The sequence below is a fragment of the Taudactylus pleione genome, unplaced genomic scaffold (assembly GCF_031769625.1).
Source record: "Taudactylus pleione unplaced genomic scaffold, aTauple2 ptg000314l, whole genome shotgun sequence".
In the NCBI taxonomy this organism is placed as follows: Eukaryota; Metazoa; Chordata; class Amphibia; order Anura; family Myobatrachidae; genus Taudactylus; species Taudactylus pleione.
The window spans coordinates 18,092,372-18,114,330 of record NW_028284715.1 but is presented as its reverse complement, the minus strand read 5'-3'; the positions used below and the strand labels follow the sequence as shown (position 1 = coordinate 18,114,330).

General features: G+C 43.5%; 1 protein-coding gene across 1 annotated transcript in view; it reads left to right on the top strand.

Annotated features, from left to right (window-relative positions):
• Window positions 1-3,425: 3,425 nt before the first annotated feature.
• Window positions 3,426-21,959, top strand: part of LOC148510679 (NADH dehydrogenase (ubiquinone) complex I, assembly factor 6-like) — a 73,542-nt gene continuing 55,008 nt past the window's right edge. Inside the window, exons 1-2 of the mRNA XM_088442626.1 lie at window positions 3,426-3,522; window positions 17,279-17,412. Coding sequence (XP_088298752.1) covers window positions 3,462-3,522; window positions 17,279-17,412 — 195 coding nt within the window. The 5' untranslated portion in view covers window positions 3,426-3,461. The remainder of the gene's footprint in view (window positions 3,523-17,278; window positions 17,413-21,959) is intronic.

Sequence of the window (21,959 nt, the reverse complement as noted above, 5' to 3'; positions counted from 1 at the left end):
GAAGGGATAACATAAGGAGTGGGCCAGTGTAAGGGATTACATAAGGAGTGGGCCAGTGTAAGGGATAACATAAGAAGGGATAACATAAGGAGTGGGCCAGTGTAAGGGATAACATAAGGAGTGGGCCAGTGTAAGGGATAACATAAGAAGGGATAACATAAGGAGTGGGCCAGTGTAAGGGATAACATAAGAAGGGATAACATAAGGAGTGGGCCAGTGTAAGGGATAACATAAGAAGGGATAACATAAGGAGTGAGCCAGTGTAAGGGATAACATAAGGAGTGGGCCAGTGTAAGGGATAACATAAGGAGTGGGCCAGTGTAAGGGATAACATAAGAAGGGATAACATAAGAAGTGGGCCAGTGTAAGGGATAACATAAGAAGGGATAACATAAGGAGTGAGCCAGTGTACGGGGAGCTCAGGACAGGAAGCAGGAGTGAGAGTCTCTAATGTATCCGGTTCCAGTCTCTAATGTTTATCTCATGCTGAGCTTCACATAGGACGAGAGCGCTATTATTATTTTTATGCTATTGATGATAATTAATCAGTTGGGTACTGTATTTGTTTTTTAATTGGAGTCTTTTTGCTAGTGAGATGGGCCCTGTATTGTACAGTGAGTTCAAAAAGTCCCTCTGCAATGACCACGGTCTGTGGCTGCAGGTCTCCTCTGCATCCATGGGAGGCTAGAGAGGGGCAATACTTTCAACAATTAATCTAGATAAGTACGTAATGTATCTTTTATTTCATGTAAATAGTCAGGGGCGTATATATAATGGGTGCAGGGTGTGCTATGCGGCAAGCCGGTGCTGCAGAACAGCAAAAATCACTGGGAAAATGGCGGCAGCCATTTTCCTGGTGACTCGCACATGCGCAGCACTGCTGATCCCGGGAAAACTGCACAGACACCATTTTCCCTGAGACCCAAGCATGCGCAGTAGACTCTAGAGAGAGGAGGGGGCCTTCGCTGAGTCTGCACACCGTTCCCCTCTTCTCTTAAAACACCCCTGTAAATAGTGTTTAATAACAATTATGTTGTCATATTACTTAGCACACAGGGCCTGATTCAGAGCCGCACGCTATTTGCGCTCGCTCGGTCAGAAAAAGGGGCCGGCTATTTAAATTGAGCGCTCGCTCTTTGCGGTCTGTTGACGCCTCTATGTCTGAGCGAGCGAGCGAACGAAACATGCGCTCGCTATTTTGTAAAGACGCCCCCTGGCCGCTCGCATCCTACTTCATCTCCACTATTTATTTGATTAATCGAGTACATCGAAAGGCATCTGAACTGCTCGCAGTGCTTGTGGTAGGTTTATCCTACCGTAATCATGCGAACAGTTCAGGCTAAGAGACAACCAAGTGACGTGGTCGATGACGCTGCTTTGTTAATTATGCACACCCTTAAAACGCCCGTTTTGACCGTTTGGCACGCCTGCGTTTGGATCACCACTCCCCGTTTTCAAGCACCTTCCCCTGTTACCACCCACAAATGCCTCATCCTGTCACTGAAATTAGCAGGCCCTCGCTATTTTGCGAGCGCTCGATTTCCGATCGCACTGACTGGTTGGCGCATGCGCATTACGACGCATGCGCAGTTGTGCGAACATCGCCCGGAGCGAACGAGCGGCCGCAACGAGCGGCTCTGAATCAGGCCCACAGTCACTGTGGGGAGACTTGCTTAGCACACAGTCACTGCGGGGAGACTTGCTTAGCACACAGTCACTGCGGGGAGACTTGCTTAGCACACAGTCACTGCGGTGAGACTTGCTTAGCACACAGTCACTGCGGGGAGACTTGCTTAGCACACGGTCACTGCGGGGAGACTTGCTTAGCACACGGTCACTGCGGGGAGACTTGCTTAGCACACGGTCACTGCGGGGAGACTTGCTTAGCACACAGTCACTGCGGGGAGACTTGCTTAGCACACAGTCACTGTGGGAAGACTTGCTTAGCACACAGTCACTGCGGGAAGACTTGCTTAGCACACAGTCACTGCGGGGAGACTTGCTTAGCACACAGTCACTGCGGTGAGACTTGCTTAGCACACAGTCACTGCGGGGAGACTTGCTTAGCACACAGTCACTGCGGGGAGACTTGCTTAGCACACAGTCACTGCGGTGAGACTTGCTTAGCACACAGTCACTGCGGGGAGACTTGCTTAGCACACGGTCACTGCGGGGAGACTTGCTTAGCACACGGTCACTGCGGGGAGACTTGCTTAGCACACGGTCACTGCGGGGAGACTTGCTTAGCACACGGTCACTGCGGGAAGACTTGCTTAGCACACGGTCACTGCGGGAAGACTTGCTTAGCACACAGTCACTGCGGGAAGACTTGCTTAGCACACAGTCACTGCGGGGAGACTTGCTTAGCACACAGTCACTGCGGTGAGACTTGCTTAGCACACAGTCACTGCGGGGAGACTTGCTTAGCACACAGTCACTGCGGTGAGACTTGCTTAGCACACGGTCACTGCGGGGAGACTTGCTTAGCACACGGTCACTGCGGGGAGACTTGCTTAGCACACGGTCACTGCGGGGAGACTTGCTTAGCACACGGTCACTGCGGGGAGACTTGCTTAGCACACGGTCACTGCGGGGAGACTTGCTTAGCACACGGTCACTGCGGGGAGACTTGCTTAGCACACGGTCACTGCGAGGAGACTTGCTCAGCACACGGTCACTGCGAGGAGACTTGCTTAGCACACGGTCACTGCGGGGAGACTTGCTTAGCACACGGTCACTGCGGGGAGACTTGCTTAGCACACAGTCACTGCGGGGAGACTTGCTTAGCACACAGTCACTGCGGGGAGACTTGCTTAGCACACAGTCACTGCGGGGAGACTTGCTTAGCACACAGTCACTGCGGGGAGACTTGCTTAGCACACAGTCACTGCGGGGAGACTTGCTTAGCACACAGTCACTGCGAGGAGACTTGCTTAGCACACAGTCACTGCGAGGAGACTTGCTTAGCACACAGTCACTGCGAGGAGACTTGCTTAGCACACAGTCACTGCGGGGAGACTTGCTTAGCACACAGTCACTGCGGGGAGACTTGCTTAGCACACAGTCACTGCGGGGAGACTTGCTTAGCACACAGTCACTGCGGGGAGACTTGCTTAGCACACAGTCACTGCGGGGAGACTTGCTTAGCACACAGTCACTGCGGGGAGACTTGCTTAGCACACAGTCACTGCGGAGGATCTTTCTCTACTCGCTGTATATTTCCTAGCATTGTGGACCTGGGCATAACATGGTGCGTTCCTCACCTTCCTGAGTACATGCACAGTCCTTACATTTTTCTGCGGCCCCCAGAGATGGGTTTCCCCTGAGTACTTCTGATTTAGGACATTATATATGCAAATTTCTATAAACTTCATTCAGCCCAGACTGTATAATCTATTTAGGTTTTCTTTTACTGCTAGGAAAAGAATCTGGATGACCGAGCATATAGGAACATAAAAGAGATGGAAACCTATGCAGAAAATACACAAAGCTCATTGCTGTACCTAACATTGGAAACTCTCGGTAGGTACTGAAAATGCCCCTGCTTGGTTTAGGCTAATCTAGTGCCTCACCTCTGTCTATGCATTAGTCACTGTACAATCTGTGATCAGTGGGCGTATGAGGTTCTGTAACCGTTCCCTCACAATTGTAAAAGACCTGTTTTATATGACCATGTCCAACAACATGCCTCCCCACCTACCTGATTGTGGTGGGACAGTAACAAGGGCCCTCATTCAGAGCCGTACGCTCTGAGCAGAGCGCACACTCTGAATGAGGGCCGCCCTCCATAAAAATGGAGCGTCCTCCTGGACGCTCGTATAGCTGTGGGTCACCACCCACAGCCTATACGAGCGTGCAGTTTGATAGCCGCGATGGTCGTGACCATCACGACCATCGAAACTGCGAGCCGGAGCCTGCGGTTGAGGTTTTCAACCGCAAGCCCCGGAGTGATTTTGGATCTATCAGAGCCAAAATCACTCCCACTGACATCACTAGTGATGTCAGTGGGCCGGCATCTGACGGGAGGCGTTCCCGTGGGAACGCCCCCGTCAGGGAGGCACGCCCACCAAAGGGGGCGTGCTGTCAATCAACATCGACAGCACGCCCCCTTTGATCAGACACAACGAGCGAAGGAAAGTCCTTCGCTCGTCGCGTCTGGCGCATGCGCACGACGGAGCTCCCGCCGTCGTGCACATGCGCAGAGCACAACATCGACCCACTTGCGAGCGGACAGCCGCTTGCGAGTGGGTCTGAATCAGGCCCAAGGTGCGGAGTTTCATCCAAAAGTTTTATTACATGGGTCTATTAGAGCTGGGTTTAGGCAGATTTGGAGTAAAAAAAATGTCCAATCTGACTTAAGATCTATCGTGCATCCAGTGCATTGTGTCCCAGATTGGCAAATCTGCCCTACAGCACGGCAGATCTGAAGATGCGATGTACGACGAGCAAGGACGCGCATTGGCAGTGTGATCGTGAGTGGACACTCACGATTTGGCCATATTTTACACTATTTGTCGTCACGATTCGTCGAAATCGGCCAAATCGGGTAAAATATCGCTATGTGTGTGGGCAGCTTAAATGGTGAGAGGTATGCAGCTATTGTAGGTTGTTAAGCGGCTGTGACTTACCTTTCCCCTGTGTACAAACCTACCAGCAAGTTCTCAAGATGCCACTTGACCTCTGCTGACTCATTAATGATATAAGATCAGGCACTGCACACTATTATTTCATGCCTAATTTTTTGTAATGATTTATTTCAGTATATTAAAAATATTTGTGGACATCCGTGATATTCATGTGGTCTATTGCCATATATATAGGCTTGCCGGATCATCCCGTTAATTCAGGATAGATGTGAATTACACATGTGACTGATTCAAACCAGGTGAACAGGAGACTTGAAGCCATCCAGCCACACAATCTGTGTAATTCATATGTGGCCCCAATTAAAGGGACGATGTGTCAAGCCTATATATAAACATGTGGAATTATGCTAATTGTTTTTTCTTTACTGTGTCTGGACAATTAAATAAAGTAAAAGTGTTTAAAACACTGTTGGAATTTAATAAGCCCACAAAGGAACAATTCTGCTGGTGCAAGCCAGAGAGTAGAGAGTCAGTGATATGATGGCTTCAGCATCAGTTCCAGAGTGTGTAACATGTGAAGAGAGAGATTAGACGGCACATAGGACCTCATTCAGAGGCGGTCGCACGGAGCGATTGGACGTAGCGAGCGATGTTTTTTCAACTGCGCATGCGTGTACATGGCAGTGCGCGTGCGCAAGCCTGTCTTTCCGACCGCAATCCTCTTGCTCGTTAGTCACTACGAGGTCGTAGCTGTGATTGACATTTCGTGCCATTTGTGGGTGGTTACAGGGGAAGGTGCTTGTGAACGGGGGTGTGGTGGTGCGCACGCAGGCGTGGTTGACCTTAAAAAGGGCGTTTTAAGGGCGTGCATATATTACTGAGCGAGTCATCACACACGTCATCTCGTTGCAATAACGATGCTACTGCTCGTAGTGCTAAAGGTAGCCCAGGGTCTACCTTAAGCATTGCGAGTGCAGGCAATGGTTTCTGCCTCAATCGATGTCTGTAGGCAATTAACAATGTAACAGGTGTTAATCGTGCAGACGTAGGTTGCCGCCTGCGACCGACTCTGAATTAGGCCGTAGAGATAGGAGGTGTGCTTCCATTGTTGTAGGTGTTTCCGCGCTTACGATGTGCGTTGCGATTGAGCGTTCGTTTTGCATATTCTCCATCACTTTGGGTGCGACCAATCGCTCCCGAGCGACCGCCTCTGAATGAGGGCCATAGTGCTCACAAAATAAACTGATGGTGAACTAAGCACTGACCTCTTATGTGACATGTACGGGCAGTGTGAAATAACTATGAACCTCAATAAATAGCGCTCAAGATTAAATATAACATCTTTATTTTAATGCAATATGAAATACAGCAGGTGGGGTCATCGCTATCTTTTCGCAGTACACCAGCTGACAGCTATTCAAGCCAAACAGGGCGCGTTGGCCGGGCAATCAATACTGGAGCAGTATGCCAAATCTTAAATCAATAAATTTTTATTGAAAATGATAGCAGTACAAGTCCCGTGAGACTTGAGACACATGAACACATACAATTCAAGGTGTACGGCTTACGGTATAACTCAGGAAAAGAACTCAAGGGGAGAGAGGGAAGGGGGAACGGAAGAACACAAAAGAGAAGTGTATGCAATACACCAACATAAACATGGTTATACACCTTACAGGGGGACCAAGAAACAGCTGATAACAATACACACATATAAGAAATGTAATGGTAATGTGGGAATTATGGAGGGCGGGGTGAAATGGGCAGCATAGTAATCGGACCAAAGGCTCCACTTAATCAAGGGGGAAGAGGTGGCCATGGAGTATTTAATCCCAAGAGTCTCCATTTTAAAGTTGCCTTGGATATTAGAAATCATTTTAGGCAAGGGGGGGAGGGGGGAAACCATTTCCAATAATGGGCCAAGGCCGCTCTCGTAGCTACAAGGATATAGGCAATTACATATTTGGTATGTGGTTAAACCGATGGAGGGAAGTAATGCAAGAGGGCGATTCTGAGGTGCCTGTGTAAGGGAATCTTCATGCCTTTTTGTTTTTTTCTACACAGAAGTGGAGAATGACTATTTCCTCTACCTTTTGTTTCTCGTGATTTTAAGCCCCTTATTTAACGTAAGCCGCGTACACACTAGACGATGTGAGTATGCAGGGGGTGCCGGCATCGGCCAGTGTATACGCACTGGCCGATGCCGACCAGGGACGGATGATGGGACGGGGCCATTCAGCAGCTTGGCATCGCTCATGATGTCCCCAGATTGGGCTACTTGTCCAGCCGACTGGGGATATCGTAAACGACCAGCAGGAGCGCGCATCGTTGGTCGTTTTTCGCACACACACTTGCCGATATTGTGAACAATATCGTTATTGTTCAATCATTCAAAAGATCAGCAAGTGTGTATGCGGCTTTATATTGATGTTTCACTCAATAAACACGTGATAATCTGTGACTGTATCAACCACTTGAGACAGATTATTATATTGTCACATCAGACGAAGACTCGCTGTAAGGAGGTCACTTCAAGATCGTTGTATTGTTCAGACAGTCGTGTTGTCTGAGAAGCTCTCTGATGTATGGCCAGCTTATTAAAGAGGTCTGAGGGAGGGGATGGATGCAGCAGTCCTGAGGAGGGGAACAATGTGGTCAGAGGGGATTCTGATAAGGGCAAAGTGTCAGATAACTGGTGAAAAAAATGCTAATAAAGACTACGATGTAAAGAGAATTGGATATGCTGCTGAATTATACACAAAAGGATGTACATCCACAACCCATAAGCAAGTAATAAAAAATATGATGTGTACTTGTTCTGCGCTACCTATCTCCACATGTAACCAATGAATAAAAAATGGAAATGACAAGCTTGGCTTTATATTCTCTGTGGCTGTTGTGATCATTGCTGTCCATCACCTCTGCTTATTGGGGAAACACAGGGCCTAATTCAGACCCGGTCTCGACGCAAGCCCGATGGTCGCGATGGTCTTGACCATCGTGACCATCTTCCTGGCCGCTCGCTATAGCTGTGGGTGGTCACAAATTCAGAAAGACGGCCCTGGTTCAGAGCGAGCGCTCTGTCAGAGTGTCCGGCTCTGAATCAGGGCCACAGTCCGGACCTGTATCCTCGCTATTTATTTGAATTCCATCTGGGTGATCCAAGGAGGACATTGCTGCTCAGCCATATGAGACCTGTTATATGCTGTTTTTATTCCTGTATCCTGTAAGTGCAATTGTTTATTAAAATATACCTTTTATCTTAAGGTTTTGCACTATTTTTTCTTTCTGTTCTTGTATTTGCCCATTATTTGGGAGGTACAACGGTTGTTTCAGAAACAAGGATCCAAAACATCAGTGGAATATCCTGTAACAAGGTGGACTTATCTGTAGAGAAGGACTCTGATTGGACTCGGAGTACTGTCATTTCCATTTTTTATTCATTGGGTTACAGGTGGAGATAGGTAGCGCAGAACAAGTACACATCATATTTTTTATTAAGGGCAAAGTGTCAGTCAAAGTAGAGTCTGATATGGGCTTAGGAGGGGATGTATCAAACCTAAAGAGGACAGGTGAAGTTGCTTATAGCAACCAGCCACAAGGTAGTCTGTTAGAGGACTGAGCAGGGCAATATAGGAATTTAGAGATGTGAACAAGACATAAAGAAGAGTCACATGAAAGGAACTGGATCAATGAGGGAAGTAACAAATATAAAAAAAGAGGATTCTATCGCACAGAACAATAGATTAGTATGGGCTAATCAAATCAATTTAAAACAGGCATAGACACACAGCGAGACATTCCGATTTATATATACACTTATTTATATTTTTTGCACATTATTACTATTATTTTATATTTCGCTATTTATGTATATTGAATATTTTAATACTAATTAATGAAAGTTATATTTTAGTTCAATATGTGCATCCAATATAGACCAAATAACAAATATAAACATATTGGGATTCTGAGACTGATAGAAACTATTACAAGGGAAGAAAAATAACAATAATACTGGTGGGAAAGGGAGTAACAATAAGCCAAGGACAAACCCCACTGACATAGAGAAAAACAAGAGCTCAACCAATGACAGTGATAGCTGATGAGACAGTGAGTATGGGAGAACTGGGAGATGGAAGTGTGACAGTATAAGTGGCGATGGATGTGATGTAAAGAATCTGTACAATAAAGTAGGAGAAAATAGGATAATGCTCATCCGTTAACATAAAAAAGATGTAAAAGCGGAATACATTTATATAAAGGGGTCTTATTTTATTCACTTTAGGAAAGTTAGTGTCAGCTAGCAGCTAAGATTGCAGGAGCTCTCCACATACATAAAGCCACCGAGCCACTTGTGTGGATCAGTGATTGGCTACCCAAGGAGGCTGAAAGTGAAGGCTGAGGGGACCTCAGGGCCACCTACTACCCATCACTGTTATAGACCGTCTCCCAGACAGATAAGTACTTAAAGTGACTGAGCCAATTGTGTAGCCTGTCTCCCAGACAGATAAGTACTTATAGTGACTGAGCCAACTGTGTAGCCTGTCTCTAGGACAGATAAGTACTTATAGTGACTGAGCCAACTGTGTAGCCTGTCTCTAGGACAGATAAGTACTTATAGTGACTGAGCCAACTGTGTAGCCTGTCTCTAGGACAGATAAATACTTATAGTGACTGAGCCAATTGTGTAGCCTGTCTCTAGGACAGATAAATATTTATAGTGACTGGGCCAATTGTGTAGCCTGTCTCTAGGACAGATAAATACTTATAGTGACTGAGCCAATTGTGTAGCCTGTCTCTAGGACAGATAAATACTTATAGTGACTGAGCCAATTGTGTAGCCTGTCTCTAGGACAGATAAGTACTTAAAGCAACTAAGTATTTATGCCTAGAGTGGCCTCTACGTGTCCTGTCCAGGTAAACAGTCATTAAGTTAGGCTGGTTCTAATCAGCACAAAAAGAGAAGGAAAATGAACTGTCATGGGTGGTGCACTATGCATTAAAACATAACTTTTAATAAATTATAGTTAAATACCAATTATATAGAAAAGACAACAGCGAAAATTGGTAAAATATAGAGATGTGTAATAAAGATAGAAAATGTGATTTAAAAATAAGTGGCAGCGCATGTACCTGCCTCCATTAAGTCATAATAAAGATTGGCTGGTAATAAGTAATATATATCTGTATTTACGCTCCAATATGTTTGGGATATAAATTTCCCTATATTATAGTAATAGTGTTTCAAGATTTATTGATTATAGAATACTACAGAAATGTATAGTTCATACCACTGATATTAAACTTTATTATGATACAGCCAAACAATAAGTGTGTTTGTGTTTACTGTTTTCAATAGCACATGTACAGACACAAATTCTACTGTTTTATATTTGCATCATCATCAGGTGTTAATTAACCAAGAGAATTAAGGATCACGTTGGGGTAGTGATCTCTAGGAAATGTCCTTCTCTGATGTATTGGAATTAAGTCTGTTCTTAAAACAGCACATCATTGTACTATCTCAGGGGGTGATTGTCATAATATATTAAGATAGTTATGGCAAATATAATTTCACTGTTAGTTAACTCTCCCAACAGCCCCTGTTATTCCTTAAGACATCAAGGAATGTGTATTATCTTCATTTAAACCTCTAGGTATACTCTAGTACCTAGAGGTTTAAATGAAGAAAATAATTATACACCTTTTTTTAAATAATATACCTCGAATGGATAAATTATCATATAATTTCCATTTCTTCCCTTTCACTAAATTATGAATCCCAACAAATTTTATTATATACAAACACATTTGATTCACTTTATTTTTTATATTTTGGTTTATACATTCTTGTTGTCTTTTGATGGGCACCTGAATGTTTTTTCCCCCTCCTTCTCATTTTTTCTATTTTTGTATAAGATTCCCACAATGATATATAGGCACCAGCAATTGGAATATTATTGCTTTTAGAGATTATTGGTTTTATTTATAATAATTGATTGGGGACTAATATATTTGTATGTCCTTGAATTACACATGTGTATTTATGCGTATTGTAGACACATACTGATTCTAATTTTTTGAATCATGTATGTGTATGTTTGTATTAATATATATAAATGTGTATATATATATATCTGTGCTTGTGTGTATGTTATATATATTTATGTATTTTATATTCATGTATTTTATATGCCCATGTTTCAATGGTACCAAGACACTAATAATTATTAAATTTCACAGTCACCTTCACTCATTATCTATTTTTTGATAAGATATATATATATATATCACTTTAATCACTTTCCACCCATTTTCTTTTTTTTTTTCTAACTTTATTTTCACTTCACGTTTTTTTAAATGTTCACACGGTTTTTTCTTCTTTTTCCTTTTTAATTGTCATACAATTTACATTGGCACCCATACATATGATTTTGTTTGGTGGTATTTTTATTAACACATATGTATAATCATCTCAATTAGGGTCAGTGTTTATCACAAATATTATTTATAGGGACCATTATAGGTTGCGGAATAAATCAATTTAAGCTATTCATACAATGGGTTACTCTTTAAAAAAAAAAAAATTAAATTCATCATTTTATTTTTTATTTTTCTTTATAGTCTCACATTTTTCACATATATCCATCACATTATTCAATTCACATATCATTATTTCACTATTGAAGTAGTTTTATATGTATAATGAATATGGAATATCCATTAAATAATATAGTTGTTGATATGTGGATTCATTAATTTAAGATAAACATCACTGATTGTAATGCCTATTACTATTTATGCAGTTGTGCAGAGAAATCCATATAGATCCATTAATTACAGATGGATATATGATGTGGATTTCAAAATTATTTACTATATAGATACCTGATTATTTTTTTCAGAATCTGATCCATGACCTTTTTATCCATTACTTTGGTCTTATTTGGTCTCTAAACTGGACATTAAACAGAGATAATTTAACTAGTATTATCAGTTATAATGGTTAACTAAATAATTAGATCGATTTAATAAAGATCTTTCTTTAACTGTTTGATAATTGTAAATGTAGTTACTGAGTTATGATACGCGTTTCTATCTATTAGAGAATATGCTAATAGGTTTGCAGCTACTTGAGTCTCACTGGGATCAGTGAACTCTAAACTCGATTACCTAATCCTGAATAGACACTATTGGTCTCCTCAGTAGAGCAGTACAGTCCAACAAGATCAGATGGGCGGTGCCAGCATGACGCAACTTAGCGCGATTGGTTACCCAGACTTAGGACATCTCCTGATTGGACAAGGGCTAGACATCCGGGTATATGAGGATACCCCGATGTCAGATTCGGCTTGCCTTGACAAAGCCAGTGTAGCGAAACGCCGCGTCGGTTAGCGGCGCGTGTAACCTGACCTCATGTCTCATTATATGTAGTACTTATGTAATGTTTGTGTTTGTGTAACCTTGGAGAAATAGCTGATAGGGACAGTGCAAATTTCATGCCTGTAATGTAGCGATCAGTACAGAATTATACTTGGTCACATGTTGATCGTGTCCTATCTGCATATTTCCCAGATACACTTGCTGTAATAAGCGTAAATCGCTATGTATGCTATTAAAGTTGATATATGATTCCATAACCGGGAAACTCTGATATAAGACACATTCCTTGATGTCTTAAGGAATAACGTGCTGTTGGGAGAGTTAACTAACAGTGAAATTATATTTGCCATAACTATCTTAATATATAATGACAATCACCCCCTGAGATAGTACAATGATGTGCTGTTTTAAGAACAGACTTAGCGCCTGATTCAGAGCCGCTGGGAAGCGGCCGCTCGTTCGCTCCGAGCGATGTTCGCACATCTGCGCATGCGTATGGGTCGTAATACGCATGCGCCAACCAGTCATTGCTGTTGGAAATCGAGCGCTCGCAAAATAGCGAGTGCCTGCTAATTTGAGTGACAGGATGAGGCGTTTGTGGGTGGTAACAGGGGAAGGTGCTTGAAAACGGGGAGTGGGGCCAAAAGGTCAAAATGGGCGTTTTAAGGGTGTACATAATTAACAAAGCAGCGCCACAAGCACTGCGAGCAGTTCAGATGCCTTTCGATGTACTCGATTAATCAAATAAATAGCGGAGATGCCGTAGGATGCGAGCGGCCAGGGGGCGTCTTTACAAAATAGTGAGCGCATGTTTCGTTCGCTCGCTCAGACATAGAGGCGTCAACCGACCGCAAAGAGCGAGCGCTCAATTTAAATAGCCGGCCCCTTTTTCTGAACGAGCGAGCGCAAATAGCGTGCGGCTCTGAATCAGGCCCTTATTTCCAATACATCAGAGAAGGACATTTCCTAGTGATCACTACCCCAACGTGATCCTTAATTCTCTTGGTTAATTAACACCTGATGTTGATGCAAATATAAAACAATAGAATTTGTGTCTGTACATGTGCTATTGAAAACAGTAAACACAAACACACTTATTGTTTGGCTGTATCATAATAAAGTTTAATATCAGTGCTATGAACTATACATTTCTGTAGTATTCTATAATCAATAAATCTTGATACACTATTACTATAATATAGGGAAATTTATATCCCAAACATATTGGAGCGTAAATACAGATATATATATTACTTATTACCAGCCAATCTTTATTATGACTTAATGGAGGCAGGTACATGCGCTGCCACTTATTTTTAAATCACATTTTCTATCTTTATTACACATCTCTATATTTTACCAATTTTCGCTGTTGTCTTTTCTATATAATTGGTATTTGACTATAATTTATTAAAAGTTATGTTTTCATAGTGCACCACCCATGACAGTTCATTTTCCTTCTCTTTTTGTGTTTATATGTATAATACAGTTGTCAGTGGTAGCACCCCTCAATAATACTTTTGGATGATATATTAGGAGGGCCTCTGTAAATTTCTAATTTTGAGAAAGGATATTATCATTCTTGTGCGACTGTTATTGCTTCTATGGTTCTAATCAGCCACAGAACCTCGGTAATTCACATGTGTCCCAAATTAAAGGGATGAACTGAGAAGCCTACATTACATTCTCCACAGTCCTTAATAATAGTATTAATCTTTTTTTATTATTATGTGTGCCAATTAATATAGAATGAAGAGAAAACTCTGCAGGAAAGCATACAGACTATTTTCTTATGCTGCATACACACAGTCAGATTTTGTTAAAGATCTGAACAATAACGATTGTAAAAATTGTTCATATCTTTGACATGTAGGGCATGCATCGACCAACAATGCACGTTCCCGCATGTCAAATAACGATATCTGACATCGACTGTGTTTAACCACTTAACTGACGAATTCTTTTTCCAAAAACCGCTCCAAAATTGTCGGTTTCTTTTTTTATTGAATTAGGTCACGAACATAATTTTAAACTTATCCATCACTATTTTATTTGAAAAAAATATTTTTTTAAAACACAGTATACCATAAAAATAGCAATTTTTATATTATACTGTAGTGATGGCCATTGATGGCTGTACCATCGATGGTTCAACCATCGTTAGAAGCCATCAATTGTTTTGCGATTGGTCAAGGAGATCTGTGTACACCACAATTGTCGATGTTTCCTAAACATCAATTGAGGTTTGACATCGATGGTGCAACATAGATGGCCACCAGCAATGGCAAAACCACTTGTTTTCAGCCAGACCATCGATGGTTTGCAAACCATCGATGGTCAGTTGCCATTTCTAATCAGAGGCTCTGCGATATCGTTCGATATATATATATATTTATATATATATATCGATTGAACATTATATATATGTATAGACATATATATACACACACACGTATATACATATATACATACATATACATACGTATATATACATACATATATATATACATACGTATATATATATATATATATATACACACACACAAATATATATTTTATAATTGTTCAATTATTTATTGCAGCAGTGATCGGGCACATGAGGACGGGGAGGCGGAGCTGGGGCCGGAAAGGAGTGGGCGGGAGCGCCGGGGCAACATGGCAGCAGCCGAGGCTACCAGAGCCGCTGCTGCTCCTACAGTGATTTTACTGATCACTGTTCCGAAGCCACAGCGGGAGGGTGTCCCGCTAGCGGCCCGGGAACATAGCGGCGGCGGCTACCAGAGCCGCTGCTGCTGCTGCTCCTACACAGTGATCACCTAGTGATCACTGTAGTGCCGGAGCCGCAGCGGGAGCGTCTCCCGCTGGCGGCCTGGATATATAGCAGCGGCGGCGGCTACCAGAGCTGCCGCCGCCGCCGCTGCTCCTTCACACACAGTGATCACTATGTGATCACTGTAGTTCCGGAGCCGCAGCGGGAAGGTGTCCCGTTGGCGGCCCGGATACATAGCAGCGGCGGCGGCTAGCAGAGCCACCGCTACTGCTGTTTGCTAAAGAAGGGGGTGGAGATGGCTGCCCTATCACTGCTGGCCACAGTGATCGGGTCACAGCAGCAGCACTGCTCCCTCTATGGGAGGGGTGGCTGCCGACGGTGCCCGATCACTGTGGCCATCAGTGATCTGGTAATGCTGCAGAGGCAGCCACGCTTGCAGAGGGACCAGAAGGTCTTCCCAGTGCGTATTGCACCTTTGATACAAATGTATGAGTTGTGATAACACACTGTACTTCATTATTAAGCATCCTGATAAGTTATCTAGGGCTGGTATATTAGCCACAGAATGCATGTGATTTTTGCCTGAATAATTGTACATATACCAGTGTTCTCCCCAGAAAATGTTTCCAGCCGGGTGGGGGCCTCCGCAATAATAAAATGTTTTAAACCCTGACCTTATAATGATTTAAACTTGAAATTACATTTTATATATTCGCCTCCTCTTATTAGAGGCCCAGTCGTCTGATTATGAAAAAGCTGCAAAGTCTGTAGGATCTGGTCCTTTTTATACGGCTCCCAGATACTGAGCCTGATTCAGAGCCGCTCGTAAGCGGCCGCTCGTTCGCTCCGAGCGATGTTCGCACATCTGCGCATGCGTATGGGTCGTAATGCGCATGCGCCAACCATTCATTGCGGTCGGAAATCGAGCGCTCGCAAAATAGCGAGTGCCTGCTAATTTGAGTGACAGGATGAGGCGTTTATGGGTGGTAACAGGGGAAGGTGCTTGAAAACTGTGAGTGGAGATCCGAACGCAGGCGTGCCAGACGGTCAAAACTGGCGTTTTAATGGTGTGCTTAATTAACAAAGCAGCGTCATCGACCACATCACTTGGTTGTTTCTTAGCCTGAACTGTTCGCATGATTGCGGTAGGATAATCCTACCACAAGCACTGCGAGCAGTTCAGACGCTTTTCGATGTACTCGATTAATCAAATAAATAGCGGAGATGACGTAGGATGCCAGCGGCCAGGGGGCGTCTTTACTAAATAGCGAGCGCATGTTTCGTTCGCTCGCTCAGACATAGAGGCGTCAACAAACCGCAAAGAGCGAGCGCTCAATTTAAATAGCCGGCCCCTTTTTCTGAACGAGCGAGCGCAAATAGCGTCCGGCTCTGAATCAGGCCCACTGTCCCTACTTGCAGGCTCCCAAAGTGCCGGGTGGTGCACCCGCAAAAACAGCCTGGGGAGAACACTGATACACACTGAGGGCCTGATTCAGAGCCGGACGCAATTAGCGCTCGCTCGTCCAGAAAATAGGGGTTGCTATTCAAATGAACTGTTCGCTCTTTGCGGTCTGTTCACGCCTCTAGGTCTGAACGAGCGAACAAAACATGCGAACGTAATTTTGAAAAAAACGCCCCCTGGCCGCTCGCATCCTACGTCATGTCCGCTATTTATTAGAGTACATCGACCAGGGTATGAACTGCTCGCTATTCTTGTGGTTGGTTTTTGCTACCACAATTTTGCGAGCAGTTCTGGCTATAAAATAACCCAGTGAAGTGGTCAATGACGCTGCTGTATTAATTATGCACACCCATAAAACGCAGTTTTGACCTTTAAGCACCCTTGCGTTCGGATCTCCACTCCCCGTTTTCAAGCACCTTCCCCTGTTACCACCCACATACGCCTCCTCCTGTCACTCAAAATAGCAGGCATTCGCTATTTAGCGAACAAACGATTTTTGGCCGCACTGACTGGTTCGCGCATGCGTATTACGATCCGTACGCATGCGCAGTTGGGCAAACATCGCTCGGAGCGAACGAGCTGCCGCTTACGAGCGGCTCTGAATCAGGCCCTGAGTTCCTTATTCTGTATGGGCTGAGCAACACTAGTTCCCCTAAAAATAACGGTGTGGTACTGGCTACGGACAGAACGGCCCAGAGACACTTACTGTATTCCCTTTTATTTTATCTCCTGGAAAGTTTTGCCTGCAAAGAACCATTTGATAAAGGGCTGATGCTCTCTGTGTAATTGAACAAAATCCTAATGCTGTGATGAGAAATGTACAATTATTGGGACCAAATTTGCTCCTTGTTTTGCTTTTCTTTCTTTAATTTGCCGCTAACAGTGAATCAGGCCCTAAGTGGTTCCATTGAATGGCTTTAGGCCACTTTAATTAATATTGCAAGAAGCTTTTTTGTAATGTGTCTCATAAACCTGTCTGGGCCACCCTGACGTCTACGTCTGTCTATTATAGTGACCTCAGGTTTGCTCTCGCATCCATTAGATGATCACTCACCTCCTTCCCCTCCTCTGCAGATGTCCGGGATGTTCATGCAGATCATGCTGCCAGTCACCTAGGGAAAGCACAAGGCATCATCACCTGTCTCAGAGCCGTTCCCTTTCACAGCAGTAGGCGTCAGGTCTTCCTTCCTGTCGACATCTGCATTCTGGTAAGCGCAGGCACCCGTTCACCAAGCTCTGTAATTGCTATAAAGGTTGGTCATGGACATAGAACATAGAATGCAAGATTCTGATTATTTACCTTCAAACACTAGTAAAAAGAAACAAAAAAAAGTGTCACCTTAAACTGTAATACGTCTCTTCTACTCTAACGCCAGTTTATTGTATGGTTTGATATTTTTTATTTGCTTCCGTGACTTTAATGAAATGGTGCATTACACATTTGCCTCAATCAGTTTGTCCTTTTTAGAAAGTGGTTGTCTTGGCAACATCGAGGGATTTCATTGAGAGGAGAGAAAATAAATAAATAAACAAGGGAGAGCGCTTACATGCCGTAATTTGTAAAACGGCTTTAAGAATGACAACACTGTGTTCATTACTGCGTGCTCTGGCCAGATTGTATAATCCTCTGTCCCGCCTAGACTAATTTGTTAACCCATGCTTGGCTGTAGAAAATCAGCTTCACTTGTGCCAGTGCGCGCTAAACCCAGTGCATGTTTATAATGGGCCGGGATTGGTCCCCAGTTTTTACAGTTTTGATCCGCGCATCTGGACATTCTTGCTCATCATCATGCAGAATTGTGCCATCAGTTTCTACGCAGCAGCCGGATAAAGAAGCGTGGAGAATTGCTGATCGGTAGTGGTAAAGATAAAATATTTATATATTCATTTATAAGGAATGGATTTTTAAATTTGGAGATGTGCACAGATTTTTAAGATTTTATTTTTTATATAGTGAAAGCACAAATCAAGCTCTTAGCGGTTAGCAGCATCCAACTATGGGCCGTATTCAATCAGCGGCGAAAACTGACGTTTTTTTCGCTATTGGCGAAAATAGCCGTTTTCGCCAAAAAATAGGAGAAAACGGCAACAGGCGAAAAAAAACTGGAGAAAAGTTTTCTCAATCTCAGACCAGGTGAAAAAAAATGCAAAATCCATATTTTCGTCTAAAAATGTGGGGATTTCTTTCAGAACCCTTTGGACAACTCCCCTAATGATCAATTACCGGGGGCAAAAAATCGTAAGTTGGGTACTTTGGCGAAAAGCGGCCGCTCAAATTTTGGGCGACAAAAAACGTTGAAAAAAGATAGAAAGCAATTTTTTTTTCCAGGAAATTACTGTCCACATAAATTGGGGGTACGTTAAAATGGGTGCAAGTATATTTTCGTGTCGTAAAACACAATTTTAAAAAACACCTGCTGCGACCGCGTGCGATGTTTAAAACACTTGACGCATCCATATAGCCCAATGAAAAATCAGACCCAATACGATAAAACCATTTTCAACGATTTTTTTTTTTTACCCAAAATCTGCGCGGTCATTTTATCGTTAAAGTACGCAACTTACGAATTTTTTTCCCGGTAATTTATCATTAGGGGGGTGTCCAAAGGGTTCTGAAAGAAATCCCAACATTTTTAGCCAAAAATAGCTATCTTGCATTTTTTTTCACCTGGTCTGGGATGGAGAAAACTTTTCTTCAGTTTTTTTTTCGCCTGTTGCTGTTTTCGCCTGTTTTTTGGTGAAAATGTTGCAGTTTTTTAGCAAAAACGGACGTTCTCGCCAATGGCAAAAGAAACGGCTGTTTTTTATGCTAATTGAATACGGCCCTATCTTCTATATACATACAGAAAAGGCAGAACACAACTGGGGGCTTATGTAATTGGGTGCGATCTGGTGCCGCTGTGGGAACTCCTGCGAGTCTCTCCGTATTTTTAAAGCGGCGATCATTTTAAAGTCAAAACCAGCTTGGTTGTGCCTTTAAAATGATTGCCGCTTTAAAAATTTGAGAAGACTCGCAGGAGTTCCTGGAGCAGTTCCAGATCGCACCCTATTACATAAGTGCCCTTGTCAGGGTTACTATAAATAAACTCTGGTTCTTGATATACGGGATAATTACACACTTAATCCATAATTGGTTGATTTCTTTGATTATAGTACACCCTTATCTAGGTTTTACTCTCTAACCTGGTAACTGGCACCATGTGGTGAAGAAGGCCACTATGAACTTATACCGTAAGTGCAAAATGATGCAACACTTCATTAGCTAACTCAGTGGTTCCGAAACTTTCTTGAATCATGGCGCCCTAGAGTGTCAGCATTTTTGTCATTGCACTTCAAGGCCAAAACATTCTTATTGAGAGATTCAGAAAAAAAATTAAAATGAAGGAAATTGTGTTTACGTGTCATGCTTAGGTTTAGTTGTGCGGTGGTGGATAGAGTTGCACTTATGTTTGTCCATATAGTTTTTGATGGCAGCCACCAGCACTGGTTTTGCCCATCACATTGATCATAAATAATTGATCTGGTCCAGGACCATTGACCTGTGGCACACCTACAAATGCCCCTCACCACAGCACCCAGTTTACGAACCACTGATCTAACCAGTTAGTTTTTTCCTCATCCACTATTCATAAGGTGACGGTAGCAATCTCAGTCTTCTACACAGGCTATGGATCCATTGGGAACAATAAAGGCATCAACTTAGTCATTTGGAATTTAGTAACCAAAAAAGTATATTGCTTTAAAGATAAAATAATAAATATAAAAGTTACAAAATAGATCTACAAAATGCAAAAGTAATTGTAAAATTAAAAGGAATTAAAAAACAGAATGATTACCTTATACAAGGTAACGAAGCCTGAGGTTTTTGTGTCAGCTGGCTTGGAAGGATGGAACAGACTTCCTAGGTGGTCCAGGACCGTGCTGATTGAACAGTTCTCTGTCACAAAACCAGGACTTAGTCACTCTTGTCCTGTCCGGCGGTGCTTCATCAAAGTGGGTCACTCTGTCCCAGAGCGCTATCGCTTTAATCCTAAGGTCATGGGCGCAGCCATGTTGGCTCTAGTCAGGTATATACTAGTATCCGGTCTCCTGCAGTCACTTATGCGCCTCATCCTATCCCTGACAAGAGCGCCCTATTTAAACCTGCACCTGACACTAGCACCAAGGAACAATGTGTAGTTCAATACTCCTGTGTGCTTCTTCACTTCTCAGCCATCTTACTCACTAGTGAGTACTACCTCCGATCCACTGCCTGAACCTGCGCTACTGGATTCCTGCAGCTTTGTGCTCTATCCTGCTCCCAGCCTGCACCTACCATCCTGTGTTCAAGCACCGGTCCCAGTCCGGCTTACCTACGGTTATCTCCGGGTCCCACTCCAGTTCAAGCCTCCACTGCACAGACCACATATGTTTTGCACACAGAATTTTATTGCATAGCCTACATCACAAGTGCCTTAGCTCGGCGCACCACCTGGCAATTGCACACAGATTTCACTTCACACAATCCGTGGCACTTATGATACATTATTATACAGACATTAATCCAGACCACATCGTTTACGCACCATGGCGTGATAAACCAGACTTCATGGCACCAGTACCAAGAGCAAACTGGAAAAGTTAAGGCACACACGACTATTTTCTCTAAGCCCTTCCCTTTCCCCCAAAAAATAAATGCTTAAGCCGTGGGCTACTTATGCAGCGTGATCCTCAGCTGTGACTAGAGGCACTGCTTGGGTGGCACTGTAATCTTAGGGCATGGCTTTTTCCTGGTCTGGGATGGAGGTGTAATGAGGAGTTAGCGTAAGTGCATTCCTATACCTTTTCGAACTATGGGCCGTATTCAATTAGCGGCGAAAACTGAAGTTTTTTTCGCCATAGGCGAATACGGACGTTTTTCGCCAAAAAAACTGATATTTTCACCAAAAAACAGGCGAAAACGCAATTGGCGAAAAAAGACTGGAGAAAAGTTTTCTGCATCCCAGACCAGGCGAAAAAAAATGCAAAATCCTTATTTTTGGCTAAAAATGTGGGGATTTCTTTCAGAACCCTTTGGACACCCCCCCTAATGATAAATTACCCCCCCAAAAAATTGTTGTGCACTTTGGCAAAAAAACGACTGCGCAATTGTGGATGAAAAAAATAACCGTTGAAAATGATAGGAAGCTATTTTTTTCCAGGAAATTACTGTTCCACGTAAATTGGGGTATGTTAAAATGGGTGCAAGTATATTTTCGTGTCGTTAAACCGCAAATTTAAAAACCGTAACAAAACTGCCTGCTGCGACCACGTGCGATGTTTAAAACACTTCACACATCCATATCGCCCCCCGAAACATCAGACCTAATACATTAAAACCATTTCCAAGTTTGATTTTTTTCCCAAAATTTACGCGGTTGTTTTTTGCCAAAGTGCACAACTCACAAATTTTTTGGGGGGGTTCATTAGGGGGCATGTCCAAAGGGTTCTGAAAGTTGGCCCAGTGCGCATGCGCACGACGGAGCCGGCTCCGTCGTGCACATGCGCGAGACCCGGATAGCGACGGGCAAACCGTCGCTCCGGGTCTCGCACCAAAGGGGGTGTGCTGTCGATGTTGAGTGACAGCACGCCACCTTTGGTGGGCGTGCCGGGGGCCTGGCTTCCCAGACGGAGGCGTTCCCAGGGGAACGCCTACTGTCTGGGGCTGGCCCCACTGACATCACAAGTGATGTCAGTGGGAGTGCTTTCGGCTCTGTTTGAGCCGAAAGCACTCTAG